Source organism: Lepisma saccharinum, chromosome 25 (genome assembly GCF_977018435.1).
Source record: "Lepisma saccharinum chromosome 25, izLepSacc3.1, whole genome shotgun sequence".
NCBI lineage: Eukaryota > Metazoa > Arthropoda > Insecta > Zygentoma > Lepismatidae > Lepisma > Lepisma saccharinum.
In genome coordinates this window covers 16099133-16114450 of record NC_139253.1, presented here as the reverse complement: position 1 = coordinate 16114450, position 15318 = coordinate 16099133, and the positions used below count along the sequence as shown (strand labels likewise).

The window sequence follows — 15318 nt, the reverse complement described above, 5'->3', positions numbered from 1 at the left end:
AAGATTCTTAATTCGTTCCAAATAACTATGTTTCCTTCTCAGGAGAGTGACGGATCTTCGCTTTGACAGAGGAGTTGCCTTGGCCCACATTGAATATCGACCGAAGCGCTGCTAAGAGCAAAATCGAACCCACATCCTTTGAAATTCGACATGGAATGACACAGTCTGAGACACTTATTGCTGCAATAAGTAACGGTGAAGGAATGACAAAAAAAATTACAGGAAGCTGTAAATCCATAAATTATATTGCGAACCTAGTTTTCTTGTTTACACGAGAGACTTTTAAAATACTTTTGTGAGATAGTATATCTGCTGTGTATGCCAAGTAAGATCAAGTCTAGTTGTTTGTTTCCATAAATAATGTCTACATAACAGCTTCATTGATTGTCTGCACGATGTTCTCAGGATTGAATTAGGTTATTTTACGCCGCCTTTCTGCCACTTTTGGCTAATCGCGACGATGAGGATGAATGGTGATAACATGAAATGGACAACACAGAACACGAGCCCTACAGAGTGTTATACGCCAAAGCCTCGTCAGTCTGCAAAATGCAGTCCAGAGCGTACTATGTGGAAGAGAGGTTAACAGTGTTTCAGATCATCTAAATGCAAAGTCATCAATTTATTAGTTTCCATAAAAATAGTCACATAACAACTTCATTGTTTGCCTGCACGATATGCATAGAAGATCCCCCAAACACAGTCTTTATTGTTTGTTTGCATAAAAATCGTCTGCATATAGCACGATGTTTTCTGTACATCCCATAAACGTCTTCATTGTTTGTTTCCATAACAACCGTCTACGTGTAACAACTTCATTGTTTTCCTCCAATATGTTTTCAGAAGACTCTCTAAATGGAAAGTTTTCATTGTTTGGTTTCCATAAAAGTCGTGTGCATATGACAACTTCGTTATTTCCCTGCATGATGTTTTCAGAAGATTCCCAAATGCATCAATTTGTTTATTTTCATAAAACGTCTACATATTATAACTTTTATTACTTTCTGCACAGTATTTTCAGAATTCTTTAACTATTTGTGTGAACAATATTTTCAGCTCGAAGAAGTAAAGCTTAGGGATTCAATAGTGAGGGTTTAGCGACCTGCTCTCCCGTATTCCAGAGTGGATTTGAGTTCGATCCCATCCTAATTGAATCAGCAGCAAAGAAGTTAAAAGCCTGGCTTCCAATGTAGTTCGTGCGGGCAACTTTCACGTCGAGAACAACACGGCACTCTGGGCACGAAAAGATGAGCGTGATTGTTCAATATTGATCGTAACCTTTACATTTTAGAGAAGGTCTTAGCAGGTGGCTGGATAGCTAGCCTCGTTTCGGACACTGTTTGAAATTCTTCTCTGTTATCACAATGGGACATTCTGAAGAATATAACCCCACGCGTTCCGTTTTGCTAACTTAGTCTTCCAAATTTGGAACGTTTTCCTCCTTGACATCTAATTAGTAATTACTAATTTTTCCGGGTAGTCGTTAATTAGCATTTCACCTCTTTCTTTTATCTTATCCGTTTCTTTGCTTGTCCCCATTTCTGTGTTTCCTTTTACTGTTTTTTCACAGAAGAGTTTTTAGTCCTATTCGTTCCATATTTTCCGTTTTCATTCCCACACGAACTTCTGACACTTTTAAGAAGTGCACGGCAAAAAAAATTGTGGCTTACGCGATATGCCTGAGCGTATTGTCATTCTTAAGGTATACGGTATCTTTACGCGGGCAGTCATTCCAATTACTAGAAAAAAGCTAGCTTATAACCTGAGGTAGAGTGAGATTATTTCCGTAACAGCTCTGGCCGTTCTGCGCTTGCAGCTTGGGAGCGAGTCATAACTCCCGACGCTTCCAATCAAGAAGTGAACAGCTGACGTCATCTCTACTCTGCGCCTATAGCTAACTCTATTGCTCACGCTGTACATTGCTCGTAGGCTCGCTGGCTAGACTCGCGCAGTCAGCTGGAGATGTTCCGAATGCACGCGGACTCTAAGCATTTCTATGGTTGTTTTTTTTATTATTATTTTCATTTATTCCTATTCCTCTTTTAATTTTTCAGTTTAATTACGACGATACAAATCAATGATGATCAAGTGAAGAAATAGATAAACAGGGATTCAAATAAGACGGGACTCCAACTTGGAATCTTCGATGGACAGGTCAGGGTTCGACTACTCAACGCATTAGGTGGCCGAGGTGACTGGTCAATAGTTTTACCAGCAGTTATATATTACACACACATATTGTTTCTTTGAGTTTTAAATCCACTTTATGCACAGGGAGGCTAATCGGGACTGGACCTACAATTAAAAGTGGGGTCCGAACCACTATGTGCCTCCTCCAGGTATAGAAAGGAAAGTGTTTCTGACATTAACAACCTAGTTACCGTTGGCATAGTAACGCGGCTTCCTTGAGGACGCCGAGAACGAGCAAAATAGGGGTCTAACCTATACAGCATTTACGAGGGCCTAATGTTCTCCCTTCCTTCATGGCCTAGGACCACGTGTCATAAGAGATAGCCCAAACCTTAGACTCAGCATACGCCACTACTGCACTTTCCTCCAACTAAAAGTAATTCACTATTTTAGGCCACTATACATTGAGGCCAAGTTACTTCAGTGTTTCAAAGTAGGAAAGCGGAAATAATATTGTCCCAAGAAGATCAGTGCTGCAAAAGAACTATATTTCCAATTCAAAGTTGAAAAGCAGCGTTGTGTAATGCAATTTCGGGATTTGCCGAAGAACGGCCACCATTGTCATCTTCTCTCAACACTGTTGGAGAAAGAAACCCTGTTCAACCTCAGAACGACAGCTCAATGGTTTCCTGGGTAAACTTTAGTGGAAAAAAGCCAATGCGTAAAATTATTCCGCTATTTCTGCGGTTTTCGCTTGAAAGGAAATCAATCGGAACACTCATTTTGCGAATTCCGGGATAGCGCGCTTGATTTGCACGATGCTATTAGAGCACGGTGGTTCTCAGAACAAATACTCCCAAAGAAAATAAAGAGCTCTAAACATTCCCCCTCTCTCTCTCACACACACACACACACATAATATACACACAGGAAAGGGAGTCGGCCGCCTTTGAGGCTGAGCGTCCACTCACAATCGTGCCACTGAAGGTTCAAGGTTCGAGTTCTGGCTTTGGAAGAGCGTTTGTTTATATGTGCGTGTATTAATCTCACCCAGCCCTTATAATCGCGATTAGCCAAAAGAGACAGAAAACCGACTTAAAATAAGACAAATACAAGTATATGGATTTATAAAATAAAATAACTTTTCATAGTATTCGTAAATTATTAACTATATTTTTCTGTATGTTAAAGTTGAGAGGATGCTATTTCATTATTTAATTTGAACAATGAAGATAATAAAGTAAATTCTTTAAATAACTAAACGGCACAGCAATTAATAATTATGAAAATATAAAAAATAATTATAAATATCCATTCATACAATGCTTCATGAACATTTTGTTAACTAGGGATAGCATCCCCCACGCCCTTCCCCGCAACGTCGAGCAATGACGAAAGCACCAGAAGACCTGCTAGTCATTGTGCTTACTTTGCAAGAATATTTAAGAAAATACTGTGCAGACAACATGCTTGTTGTATATTTGGCAATCTTCATGAAATTTTGTGCAAAATAAATGGTTTTACTTAATTTTTGTTTGCAGCTAATAAAATTGTTTATTGTGAGCTAGCCCCATATAACAAATGTGCTACTCAAATATATTTTTTGACATTTCCGAACTTATTGTTGGAAAACTACAAAATGTCCAATTTGACAAAATGGAAGACCGTGTATTCACTGGCGCGAAAATGCTTCTTGTGACATTTTCTTTGCTGTGAGACCTTCTGGAATCTCTCAAATAGTTACGTTGGTTGAGAACTAACATAATGTAACCATTGAAAGTTCCAAATTTATAAACCTTTTAGTGGCTTGCGAAGAAATCACAGAAAACTGAAATCTCTTGAAGCCACGTGGTAGAAGTTGAAAACGCCCAAGCTAGAATTTGCTTTTCAGAACCACCTAAAACTGAAAATCCACGACTTTAATGAGCTTGGCATGACAGTGTAGGTAACCTATACTTTCTTCCACCACATCTTTGCCTAATGAGAATCATGATGCAAAGCTACCCATGAGAAATTGCTTTTTAACTGCTCACAATGGAAAAACCCAATTACACTGTTTTGACAAGAGAACGAAAGGGTTTTGTCAAACGCCTTGTAGGTCATCTTCAAATGCACAGTGAATGTAGTTTCCTTTTTGCCCCGAGGTAAAAACCAGGTCGATTCTAGGGCAAACTTCAAAGGTTATGACCACGCAACAGCCATAATGAGTGAAACATCGAGCTCTTAAACAGTTTTTACCGGAAATCAATGAAAAGGACAAGAAACGACAAGGAAGACTTGCACGCCGTAATCAGAGCCACCGAGGGGTAATTGCCGACAAAGAAGGTCACTGTCGTGAGCTTGTCGTCAACAATCAGGGAACAACTTCTTTACGGCGACACACCTGCCATTGTGCATGCTGTCCACAGAGTTCTCTTCCGAGATTAAAGGGGGGAAAATGTCACGAGGCCATCCAGTGTGAATTTTTTTCCCACGGAGTAAGTTCAAAGGACCCTCCCATGAGTTTTCGCTATTTTATGCATGGTAAAAAAAAACGGGTCTCCCTTATCGCACAACACTAGATCAACCTTGCGTTCTGACGTCAGCGGGAATGCCTTTATTGTTAGGCTAAATGCCTAACTTGTTAGGTTAGGCTAGCTACGTTTAGTTCTCTTAGCATAAATAATAAATTTTCAGTGTATTTATGCTAAGAGAACCAAACCTAACAACGTAGGCATTCCTCGTCTCACGTTAGAACGCAATGTTGCTCAAGTGTTGTGCGATAAGGGAGACCCGTAAGAAAAAACGGACACTGGAGATGGAAGGATGACATTCAGCAGCACAAGACGTATTCACTTTCTCATTGATTTGGTTTATTTTGCTGCGCTCTTCTGCCACTTTTGGCTAATCGCGAAGATGAGGATAAGTTATGATACGTGAAAGGGACACTCACAAAGAACATCCATCTCCAGGCCGGGATTCGAACTCATGTCGTAGCGCGATGTACTAACCACTCCGCCACGGCGGTCATTATGCTGTTTGAAAAATCGGTTATCATACAGTGCTCGAAGTGAAGGGGGATGGCATATCTCCAACTAGCAACATTTTCGCAAAGCATCCACAAGATAATCCCAATGCTCGACCAAACATCCCTCCATCTAACATTTTCCACTTCAAGCGCTGGTGACCTTGAATAAAAAAAAAATGAACTTGCCTAGCTATAATTATCACAGCTCACTCTCTAGAACAGCGTTTCTCAACCGCCGGGCCGCGGTCCAGTACCGGGCCCTGGAATCAGTTAGGCTACACCGGACCGAGAAGAATTGCCCTGAAATTTGTCATGTTAGTTTGCGCCGCGATTTTCATTAACAAATACTTATCAAGAAGCCTGGACATAATTGAACTCTTACTCTCTGATTAAACAAAAGTCTATTTAATATCAAGGCATATATTAATTAAAATATAAAGTTTCAAAAATCATAACGGTATTTACGAGTGAAATTGTTGGGAGCAAGGTATTGAATTCTTTATAATACGAGGCGCATCTAGAAAGTAAGTTGCGATGGACTGTAAAATGAAAGACGAACATTTTATTACTGTGGAGTTAGTGATACATAACCTACTTTTCAACACCATCCTCGTTGAGGCATTTGTCGTAACGCGGCACCAGCTTTTATATAATAATAACAATAATAAATATACCGGGCTGCGGTCTTGCGAAGGTTCAGAATCGCTGGTTTAGAAGTTCAACGTTTTTCTCGTTCTCGGCCTTAAAAACGAGATTACATCAATGTTAATGCTACGAACGCTCTGGATGCTTTGCTAGTGCTGTCTCTGTGAAGGCCAGGAACATTTAGCTGGGGGATACTCCTATGGTTTAACGCTGTGACAATAAGACAGCTGGAGGGACGCTTTGCAAAACAATTTGCCATCTGGGGGATATCACCGCCCTCACTTCGAGCAATGGTGAAGGCACGAAAATTCAGCTTGCTCCAGAATGATGATTTGTATATGCATGTGTGTGCTTGGTTATGTTACGTCGTTTATAAGGCACTAACAAGCAGAAGCTGAAAAAAGTACCCTTACGGGCTAATGGTATCCGTCTGTCCTATCTGTACAATCTATTGGCATCTCTGAAACCACAAGGGACTGCGTAAGTCTATTGAACTATTGAGAATATCTAAACTACCACGCAAACACACGAAGATGCACTTGAATGCCCTAGAAAGAATTCTAAGGCAAAGTTCCCCGTGCATATAGCACCGTGCCATCAAGGCACATTTTAGGGGGTGTGGGGCCAAATCTCGACCATTTTTGGAGGTGATGCTCCGGAAGAATTCTAAGCACATGTAATATCTCAGAATTTAAAATTTCATACCGGTTTTTCGAAAGGAGAGAAAATTTCGAAAATACTTCCCAGTGGCGGCGGGGGGGGGGGTGCCCCCCCACTTTTTGCCACTTTCGCTCCCGCAATATGCTAAACTTTATCTACCAAGGGAAAGTAAACTGTTCTTCCCCCTAGTTTTGGAACCCAATCGCCGCCACTGCCCTTGCAACTAAGAAACAAAGGCCTCAAACCCAAGTGGCAGCAATAATAAGTCGGCGGCCTTTGATGCTGCTAGAGGCGTCTACCCTGTTTTTTCCCCTTCACTTGCGCCAGAAAACACAGAGTCCCATCTTGAGACCCTTCAGCGGAACCAAAGTCCTTCGGCGGGCTTTCCCATTCTATTGACACAGGAGATGAGTGTCATTCGCCTGACCTTCCAACGACTCGGCATCCATCCACCCCAGACAATTCCTTCTTCCCTATAATTTCTGTCCCGATTGTTGATCCGAAGCATGGAATGGCGAAAAAATCCATAATTTACGATTTTTCATTGTCACGTAGCTTGGCGCATATCTACATCTTTTCGTACGGTTTTCTATCACGATTTGTGCGACACCAAAAATTGTCCGCAAACAAATAATTGACAATACCAATCCGTATAAGTTGAAAGAAGTGTTGGGACTATTGGGATGCGAATTTTGCTCAAAATTATCTAACTCTGGAAGTGGAAGTCCATTTTTAGTGCAAAGGTTTCTCCCAGTCAACATGGGCATAACTTGGGGCCTCACTTGGGAGGGGGGGGGGGGCAGACTCAAACTTGGGACTTAACTTTCGGGGGCAGAATCAAACTAGAGACTTAACTTTCGGGGGCAGAATCAAACTTAGGGACTTAACTTTCTGGGGCAGAATCAAACTTAGGGACTTAACTTTCTGGGGCAGAATCAAACTTAGGGACTTAACTTTCTGGGGCAGAATCAAACTTAGGGACTTAACTTTCTGGGGCAGAATCAATCTTGGGACTTTAGAAGGCAGGACCGAGAAGTTTTCCATCCCGTAAAAAAGTCCAAATCATAAAATATACTCTTTAATACTTTTGCTACACAGGTTCCAGGAGGTTAGTACAAGTATCCTTAATTTTAAAATTTAGTAACACGAAAATTTTGGGGGGCGTCCCCCACCCTTGACCCCGCCAAGTTACGCCTATGTCCGTCAACATGGGCGTAACTTGGGACCTAACGTTGGGGGCACAGAGTCGAATCTGGGGCTTAACTTTGGGAGGGCAGAATCAAACAGTTTTCTATCCCATAAAAATTAAACTATAAAATAAGTATTAATTTTTCGAAATCATAAAAAGTACTCATCACTTTGCTCCTCACGTCTGTGGAGGTTAACAAAAGTACCTTTAATTTATAAATTTTAATAAACCTGCGTTTTGGGGATACTCCCTCTTGCCTCGCCAAGTTACGCCTGCGACTACCAATACAGATGAACCTCCACAAAATCTCTGAACTAAAGTAACCCCTTTCTCTCCTTATGGATATGAGGACATTTATCTTGCATCCCTTGTTGACACAATGTGGCAGTTTTGACTGTTATATTTTTATTGTGATACTAAACTTCTTAATTGCACACCCCTGAAAAACTTACTCCCCCGTTTTCTATATTCCCCTTCTATTGGGGTGTAAGGGGTGACCCTTTCTGAAGACACCCAAATGTCAAAACCCACTCTTTCACGTAGTACAACCTGGACTGCATATTGCAGGCGAACGAGGCTCTGGCGTCTGTACTCTCAGCCAGTATTCACTGTGGGAATTGTGTCCTGTACATGTATTAATGGAGAAAATACTGAAGAAAGAACTTAAGGTGAACCATCCGTAGATTTTACGGTATCATCACCGTAAAGTTACGAACATTTGTTATACTATACAGTGTACACATTCGACAATGACGTCACTATTTCAAGCTCAGAGTTATAACCGCGACGGCCTACCATCCGGGGCCGCCTTTATGGCAGTGACCCTCTGTTGCCGCGTTTACCTACAGAGGAACTTGCGGTCAATAAGGCCTACTGCTTGGGCAAGAAGCGGCAACATTAAAATCCCTCCTCTCAAAAGAGACAAGATTTTGTCAAAATAACCGTTCTGCGCTGTCAATGAACGCCGGTTGGTACGGCGGAAGGTACATCTACTATGTGATTTTGATGCCACAATATCTATGAATAAGGTCTTGATACAAAGTTTTAGGAAGGTGTCAATGATGATGATAAAGATTCCTGTTCACAGATCCAAAGAGAGATCACAACTAAAGCTAATCCTTAGTATCTTGACAAAGGAATGTCTTCGATCAATACTCACGGTCACACGGTATGAATGGATCTCCCTGTACCATACGGAAACGCATTCCGAGAGGTCAACGACATGTGATTGAGGAGACGTACTCACCTGGCGTGCTCCGAGATGACTCCACTCTTCACCAGCTCATCCAGGAGAACGTCCCGCTCGTCCTCCAGCACCCGGACCATCTGTTGGAGCTGCTGTTGCTGCTCCTGCGCCACGTGCAAGGCGTTCTTCACCGACGCAAACTCAGACTGGAAAGACAAAACATAATCACACATGAATGACTTGTCCGCAAGAAAATTCAAAGCTGAAAACAAAGATAAAACAATTTAATTACAAGGCGACAAAGTCACTTTAATTTATTTGCCTTTCTCTTTATTTTACGTCGCTTTCCTGCCACTCTTGGCTAATGCCGGAGGTGAGGATGAATGATGGTTAAACAGGATGGCCACTCTAGGACCATGATAAAAATTCAAATACAATTCGAGGTTTACAAGGCCAACTTACGAAAAATTCAAGGCCATAAATTTAAAATCTATAATTTAAGGTGCAAAGTTTACGTTTGCCTTTTCACATTCTCCGATTCGAAATACATCTACAATCACAAGTCACAAACGATACGGGGTACATTATATTATGAAAAAATTGTTGATTATATAAGAATATCGCACTCAAATTTAACTAATCAATTTCAAGATATCTTAGTTTGCAATAATTTTCAGTCTGTTAGATACTGTTCTACAAAGGACACTAACAAAGTAAAACAAATTCCAAGAATTTTGTTTTATTCTCCACACAGATTATATTTCCTTTTCCTTCCTCCATAAAAATAATGTATAAACTGTGAAAAACCTGCTTCAGGGCATTAATAAATATGTATCAATTCAATGGGACTTTGAGTAATAAAAGTTTCAATTTTTCACGTCTGGGGAGAAAAAATCACGCAGAATTCCCGGTGAGTAGCAACCTTCTTAAATGACATTGTAGGGACACTCACTAAGAAACTCATATGAAAAGGTGAGGACTAGGTCGACGAGGCGACCAAATTGAGCTGATTTGTGTGTGTGTGTGCGAGAGAGAGAGACGTTAATCGGAAGGTATAGCGTAGATGCATGTTGCTTTCATTGATTTAGTTTATGTAACTTTTGACTGATCAGGACGATGAGGATGCTTGAAGAAGGGACAGCCACAAAGAACACCTACGCCCTGGTCGGGATTCGAACCCGTGACCACTGGCGTCGCAGCACGCGGTGATAACCATTCCGCCATGGAGGTCGGCCATGAGAGAGACGAAGGGTCAAACACACATGGACAAGACAACACGAGCCCAATAGAGGAGTCCATGGCTGCGAGTCCAGACGACAGGGCCTCGTCACTCTGCAAAATGCAGCCCAGGGTGTACTACGTGTAAAAGAGGTTGTTGACATTTGGGTGCTTAGGGGAAAGTCACCCCTAAGTTGCGTTCTTGAGGTAGAATTGTGAAAAACTAAAAATATAAAAAAGAAATATACATGATGGTCAGTATTTCATAAAAGTAGTTTTGTAGCTGTAATGAAAGTTTTATATTCATATTATTTATGAAACCCATTTTCTGGAAAACAATTAAATCGAGGGCTAGTTTTTTTAAAAGGGAGGGGGGATTATTGCATATTGCAACAAGAGTGAGCCTACGTAGAGGTAGGAGCTCCACACATTCACGATCTCTACCATTGTGGAGCTGATAGGAACAGCACCACATTCCGAGAGCCTTTACCCAAAAGATAGAAACGAGGCGTGAAAATAGACTCAAGTTGCGATAAGTTGACCTGACCTGGGAAGTAAGCGTCCTAGTTTTCTTATTTGTGAAAGACCTGCATCTACAAACCTACCAATTTACGTCTGCAAGCTTCAACAGAATCAACATTTCTCCCGGTTCTTCAATGTTCTTCGTGCGCGGATAACATGCTTTTTAAAATCATTATTGACAGCCAGGTACAAAATGGTGAAGGTGGGAGAAACCACAGGAGGAACGAAAGAGGTGTCTGTTGCGAAATTTATAAAGTCGTGATCGGGACAGGTGACTGCCTGCAAATTTTGACCTATTGATGCAGTTCTGGGGTCACGAAGAACGAGTGATGGTTCAATCCCAGTTGAGGTCAAGGCTACACCGGTTTCACAATCATTTCTCTCTATGAAGTCATGATGCTTGACCTTACAAACGCTCATCGTGTTAAGCAAGGTTAAGTTATAGTGGCACTGAAGTTGCCTATTGGCAGAGCTGACAGCGAAGGATACCATAAACCGAGAAAAATGTAAGCCATGGTTTGATAATGAATGTCATAATCTAATAGAAATAAGAAATCAGGCTAGACTTAGGTGGTTAAATAACTCTGATGATACAAATCTAAACAATTATAATAGAATAAAGCGAGAAGCTAACCGCACGTTTAGAAGTAAAAAAAGAGATTACTTGAAAAGCAAAATTAACGAAATTGAAACAAACAGGAAAAATAAAAATATCAGAGATTTATATAAAGGTGTAAATGAGTTTAGAAAGGGGTGGCAACCTAAAGTAAACTTGATAAAATATAAAGACGGTGATTTTCTAGCTGACCCAAGCAATATTCTAAATAGATGGAAGAACTACTTTAATGACCTTTTAAATGTCCATGTAGGAGATAAATCAGAAGTGAATGAAGTACACACAGCAGAACCTTTAGTTCCAGAACCTAACTTGACTGAAGTTAAAGATGCTATTAAAAGACTAAAGAATAACAAAGCACCTGGCATTGATTTAATACCAGCAGAGTTAATTAAATATGGTGGAAATTCATTAATATGTCAAATTCATAAATTAATTTGTTTAATATGGAATAAAGAAGAAATCCCTCAACAGTGGAAAGAATCCATAATTGTTCCTGTGTTTAAAAAAGGTGATAAAATGAACTGCAATAATTACCGTGGAATTTCTCTACTCTCAACAACATACAAAATATTATCTAACATTCTTTTAACAAGACTAACCCCATATGCTAAGGAAATTATAGGTGATTATCAATGTGGATTTAAACGTAACAGATCAACTACAGATCAAATTTTTCACATCAGACAGACACTTGAAAAAAAGTGGGAATATAATCAAAATGTCCATCAGCTATTCATTGATTTCAAAAAAGCATATGATACGGTCAAAAGAGATAAATTATATAATATATTAGTAGAGTTTGGAATACCTAAGAAGCTTGTTAGTATGATAAAAATATGCACCAGTGAAACAGAAAGTAAAATTCGTGTGGGTATTAATATGTCTGACAAATTTACAATTCATGATGGGTTAAAACAAGGAGATGCATTATCTCCATTGCTCTTTAATTTTGCCTTAGAATATGCTGTTAGGAAGGTAAAAGAAACTAAAGAAGGACTAAAATTAAATGGTGTGACTCAGTTGTTAGCATATGCAGATGATGTAGACTTACTGGGGGATGATGTGAATACAATTAAGAATAATGCTAAAATATTTTTCAAAACTGCTAAAGAGATAGGTTTGGAAGTTAACAAAGAGAAAACTAAATATATGCTTACAGGCCGAAACCAAGTGTTAGGTAATAATCAAAATCTAATTATTGATAACAACTCGTTTGAACCAGTTTCCAAATTCAAATACTTAGGAGTAATATTAACAAATGAAAATTATATTAAAGAGGAAATAAAAAGTAGGCTTAATTCAGGAAATGCATGTTACTTCCCTCTTCATAAACTTTTGTCTTCTCGTTTAATATCTAAGAAACTAAAAGTTAAAATATACAAAACAGTAATTTTGCCTGTAGTATTATATGGATGTGAAACTTGGTCTCTTACATTGAAAGAGGAACATAAATTGAGAGTATTTGAAAATAAGATCCTTAGGAAAATCTTTGGACCTAAAAGGGATGAGGAGACAGGTGAGTGGAGAAGGTTACATAATTTAGAACTATATAATTTGTATTCATGTCCAGATATTATTAGAATAATTAAATCAAGAAGACTTAGGTGGGCAGGCCATGTGGCACGAATGGGAGAGGAAAGAGGAGTTTACAGGATTCTTGTTGGGAAACCTGATGGTAAGAGACCTGTAGGAAGGCCAAGACGAAGATGGAAGGACAACGTTGAGATGGACCTAAGGGAAATCGGTAGGGATGGAAAAGAGTATATAGATCTTGCTCAAGATAGGGAAAGATGGAAGGCCTGTGTTGCTGCAGCCATGAACCTTCGGGTTTAAGAAGGCTAGAGAGTTAGTTAGTTAGTTAGGCAGCGAAGGATAGTATTTTGCTGGGTCTATGTGTATTGATACAAATATAATGAGGATATTATGCATCAAACTTTAGACAGACAGAGTACTCTTTGGCGTCCGCGATGGTGTAGTGGCTAAACTGATACGGATCTTGATCTTGTATTTCTTTTGAAGGGCTCCGCGAGGGAGTGGTCAGCGTAGCGCGCTACGAAGTCAAGGACTCAGATTCGAACTTTTATCAGGGTATATCATTGTGTTTGACCAATCCGAGACTTCATCAGCTTATCGTGCAACGCCTGAAATCAACTGGTTCTTCGAGACTGTTAAGGTTCGGCTGGACCTTGTGCAGACGCCAGGGCAACTGTATTCGAATTTTCCTCTCCTATCGAAAAACCGCTATGATATCCCATAATGTGAAGAATTACATATCCATAGAATTACTTCTGATCTTCCACGTGAATCTTTGCTTTCGCTGTTGTCTAGATATTCTCAATAGCTTCGTGGCTACGTAATCCTATTAAAGTATTGAGAATATGTAGACAGTTAAATTAAACCGACGAATATTCACATGAATGATTTAAAAGTACAGTAAAACCTCGTTAAGCCGGCCTTCGCTTAATCCGGACAGGCAAAAGGCAAAAAAGGGAAAAAAAGAGGGAAAAGGGAAAAAGAGGGAAAAGGGAAAAAGGGGGAAAAGGGAAAAAAAGGGGGAAAAGGGAAAAAAGGGGGAAAAGGGGAAATAAGGGGAAAAGGGGAAATAAGGGGAAAAGGGGAAATAAGGGGGAAAAGGGGAAAAAAGGGGGAAAAGGGAAAAAAGGGGGAAAAGGGAAAAAAGGGGGAAAAGGGGAAAAAAGGGGGAAAAGGGAAAAAAGGGGGAAAAGGGAAGAAGGGGGGAAAGGGAAAAGGGAAAAAGGGAAAAGGGAAAAAGGGGAAAGGGAAAAAAGGGGAAAGGGGAAAAGGGGGAAAGGGGAAAAAGGGGGAAAGGGGAAAAAAGGGGAAAGGGAAAAAGGGGAAAGGGGAAAAAGGGGAAAGGGGAAAAGGGGGAAAGGGGAAAAAGGGGGAAAGGGGAAAAAGGGGGAAAGAGGATAAAGCAGAATGCAAGGTTTTAAATGTGGCTAGAAGTCAACAATCGGCAGGCACATCATCATAATATGGGTATCGCGTATGTACGTACTACACTGTCGTATTGCTTTACATTTATTTTACTGTACTGTATAGTGTATTTAGGCCTATACCCTTTAAATACACCATAATAAATGTGTGTTGTTGCTATAAACGGAGTTTCAATGCACTTTCTACTGTTCTTTTAGGTAATTTCAGTTAATCCGTACTTTCCTTAAACCCGTCAACTTATCCCTCGCACTAGTCCGGATTAACGAAGTTTTACTGTAATTCTAAGGGTATGTAATGTTTCAGATTTTGGAATTCCATATCGGTTTTTGGAAATTCGAATACAGTTGCCCTGGCGAGCCTAATGAAGCTGTCTGACTGACCTTTTCTAGCTGAAGCTAGTAAGCAGGCTGTTCAGGTGTTTCGCACATCTCTATTCCTAACATCCCTATACTCTGTCCCAACTATCTCTGGAGCAAGGCCGCGAATAGTGGCAGAGAAGGGGGGAAATCGAATGGGCAGAGCGAAGCGGTACACGCTGCTGTGAAGGATGGTAACTGCAGTCGCTTCCACGCAATTCCGTTCCTTTCACGTGGAGCCGTCTCGCGTCACTACTTGCGCAGAGACCTGTTTTCGTTAGCTTCCTCCAGAGATAGCCGGAACAGAGTATATCTATTTGTATGCCAGATAATATCCAAGGAAGTTCACTTAAAAGGGCCAGAGAGAGAGCGTGTTGGAAAGTTGCGTGGTAACCTATCTCTGGGTGACATGGTGAAATGCTTGAGGGGGGATGTCAGCGGTGAGAGATTGTTCTTTGAGGAAGATACGTCGGCACTGACGCCCACGCAGCTGGTCGAATCCGGCCATATTTATCATAGTCCACAGGGGAGAAGATTGCTTGAGGGGGAAACCGGGTTGCTGAAACACTTCATTTTACGTTGTGTATTTTCTTTCTAGTTCTTTCAGTTCCTCGAGTTTTATCTGTGTAGGTCTAGTTGTTCTGGAGATCGATATGACAGGAAGTATCGATTGGGAGATACGGTAAAGTTCGCCGTGCACTTTGCACCATCCCACGAGGCATATACAAGGCCATTGCAACGCGCAACGTGAAAATGGTGATGACCAATCGTTGCCAGGCCAAGGGGGAACCACATGGACGTCACCCGCATGGTCGGCAGCCATCTTGA

General features: G+C 40.6%; 1 protein-coding gene across 2 annotated transcripts in view; it reads right to left on the bottom strand.

Annotated features, from left to right (window-relative positions):
* The window catches only part of LOC145978897 (uncharacterized), a 155418-nt gene that overhangs the window by 80571 nt on the left and 59529 nt on the right, over positions 1-15318 (bottom strand). For both annotated transcript variants that reach the window (XM_083111839.1, XM_083111838.1), the window contains exon 3: positions 8878-9023. In XM_083111839.1, the coding sequence (XP_082967965.1) occupies positions 8878-9023 (146 nt within the window). The remainder of the gene's footprint in view (positions 1-8877; positions 9024-15318) is intronic.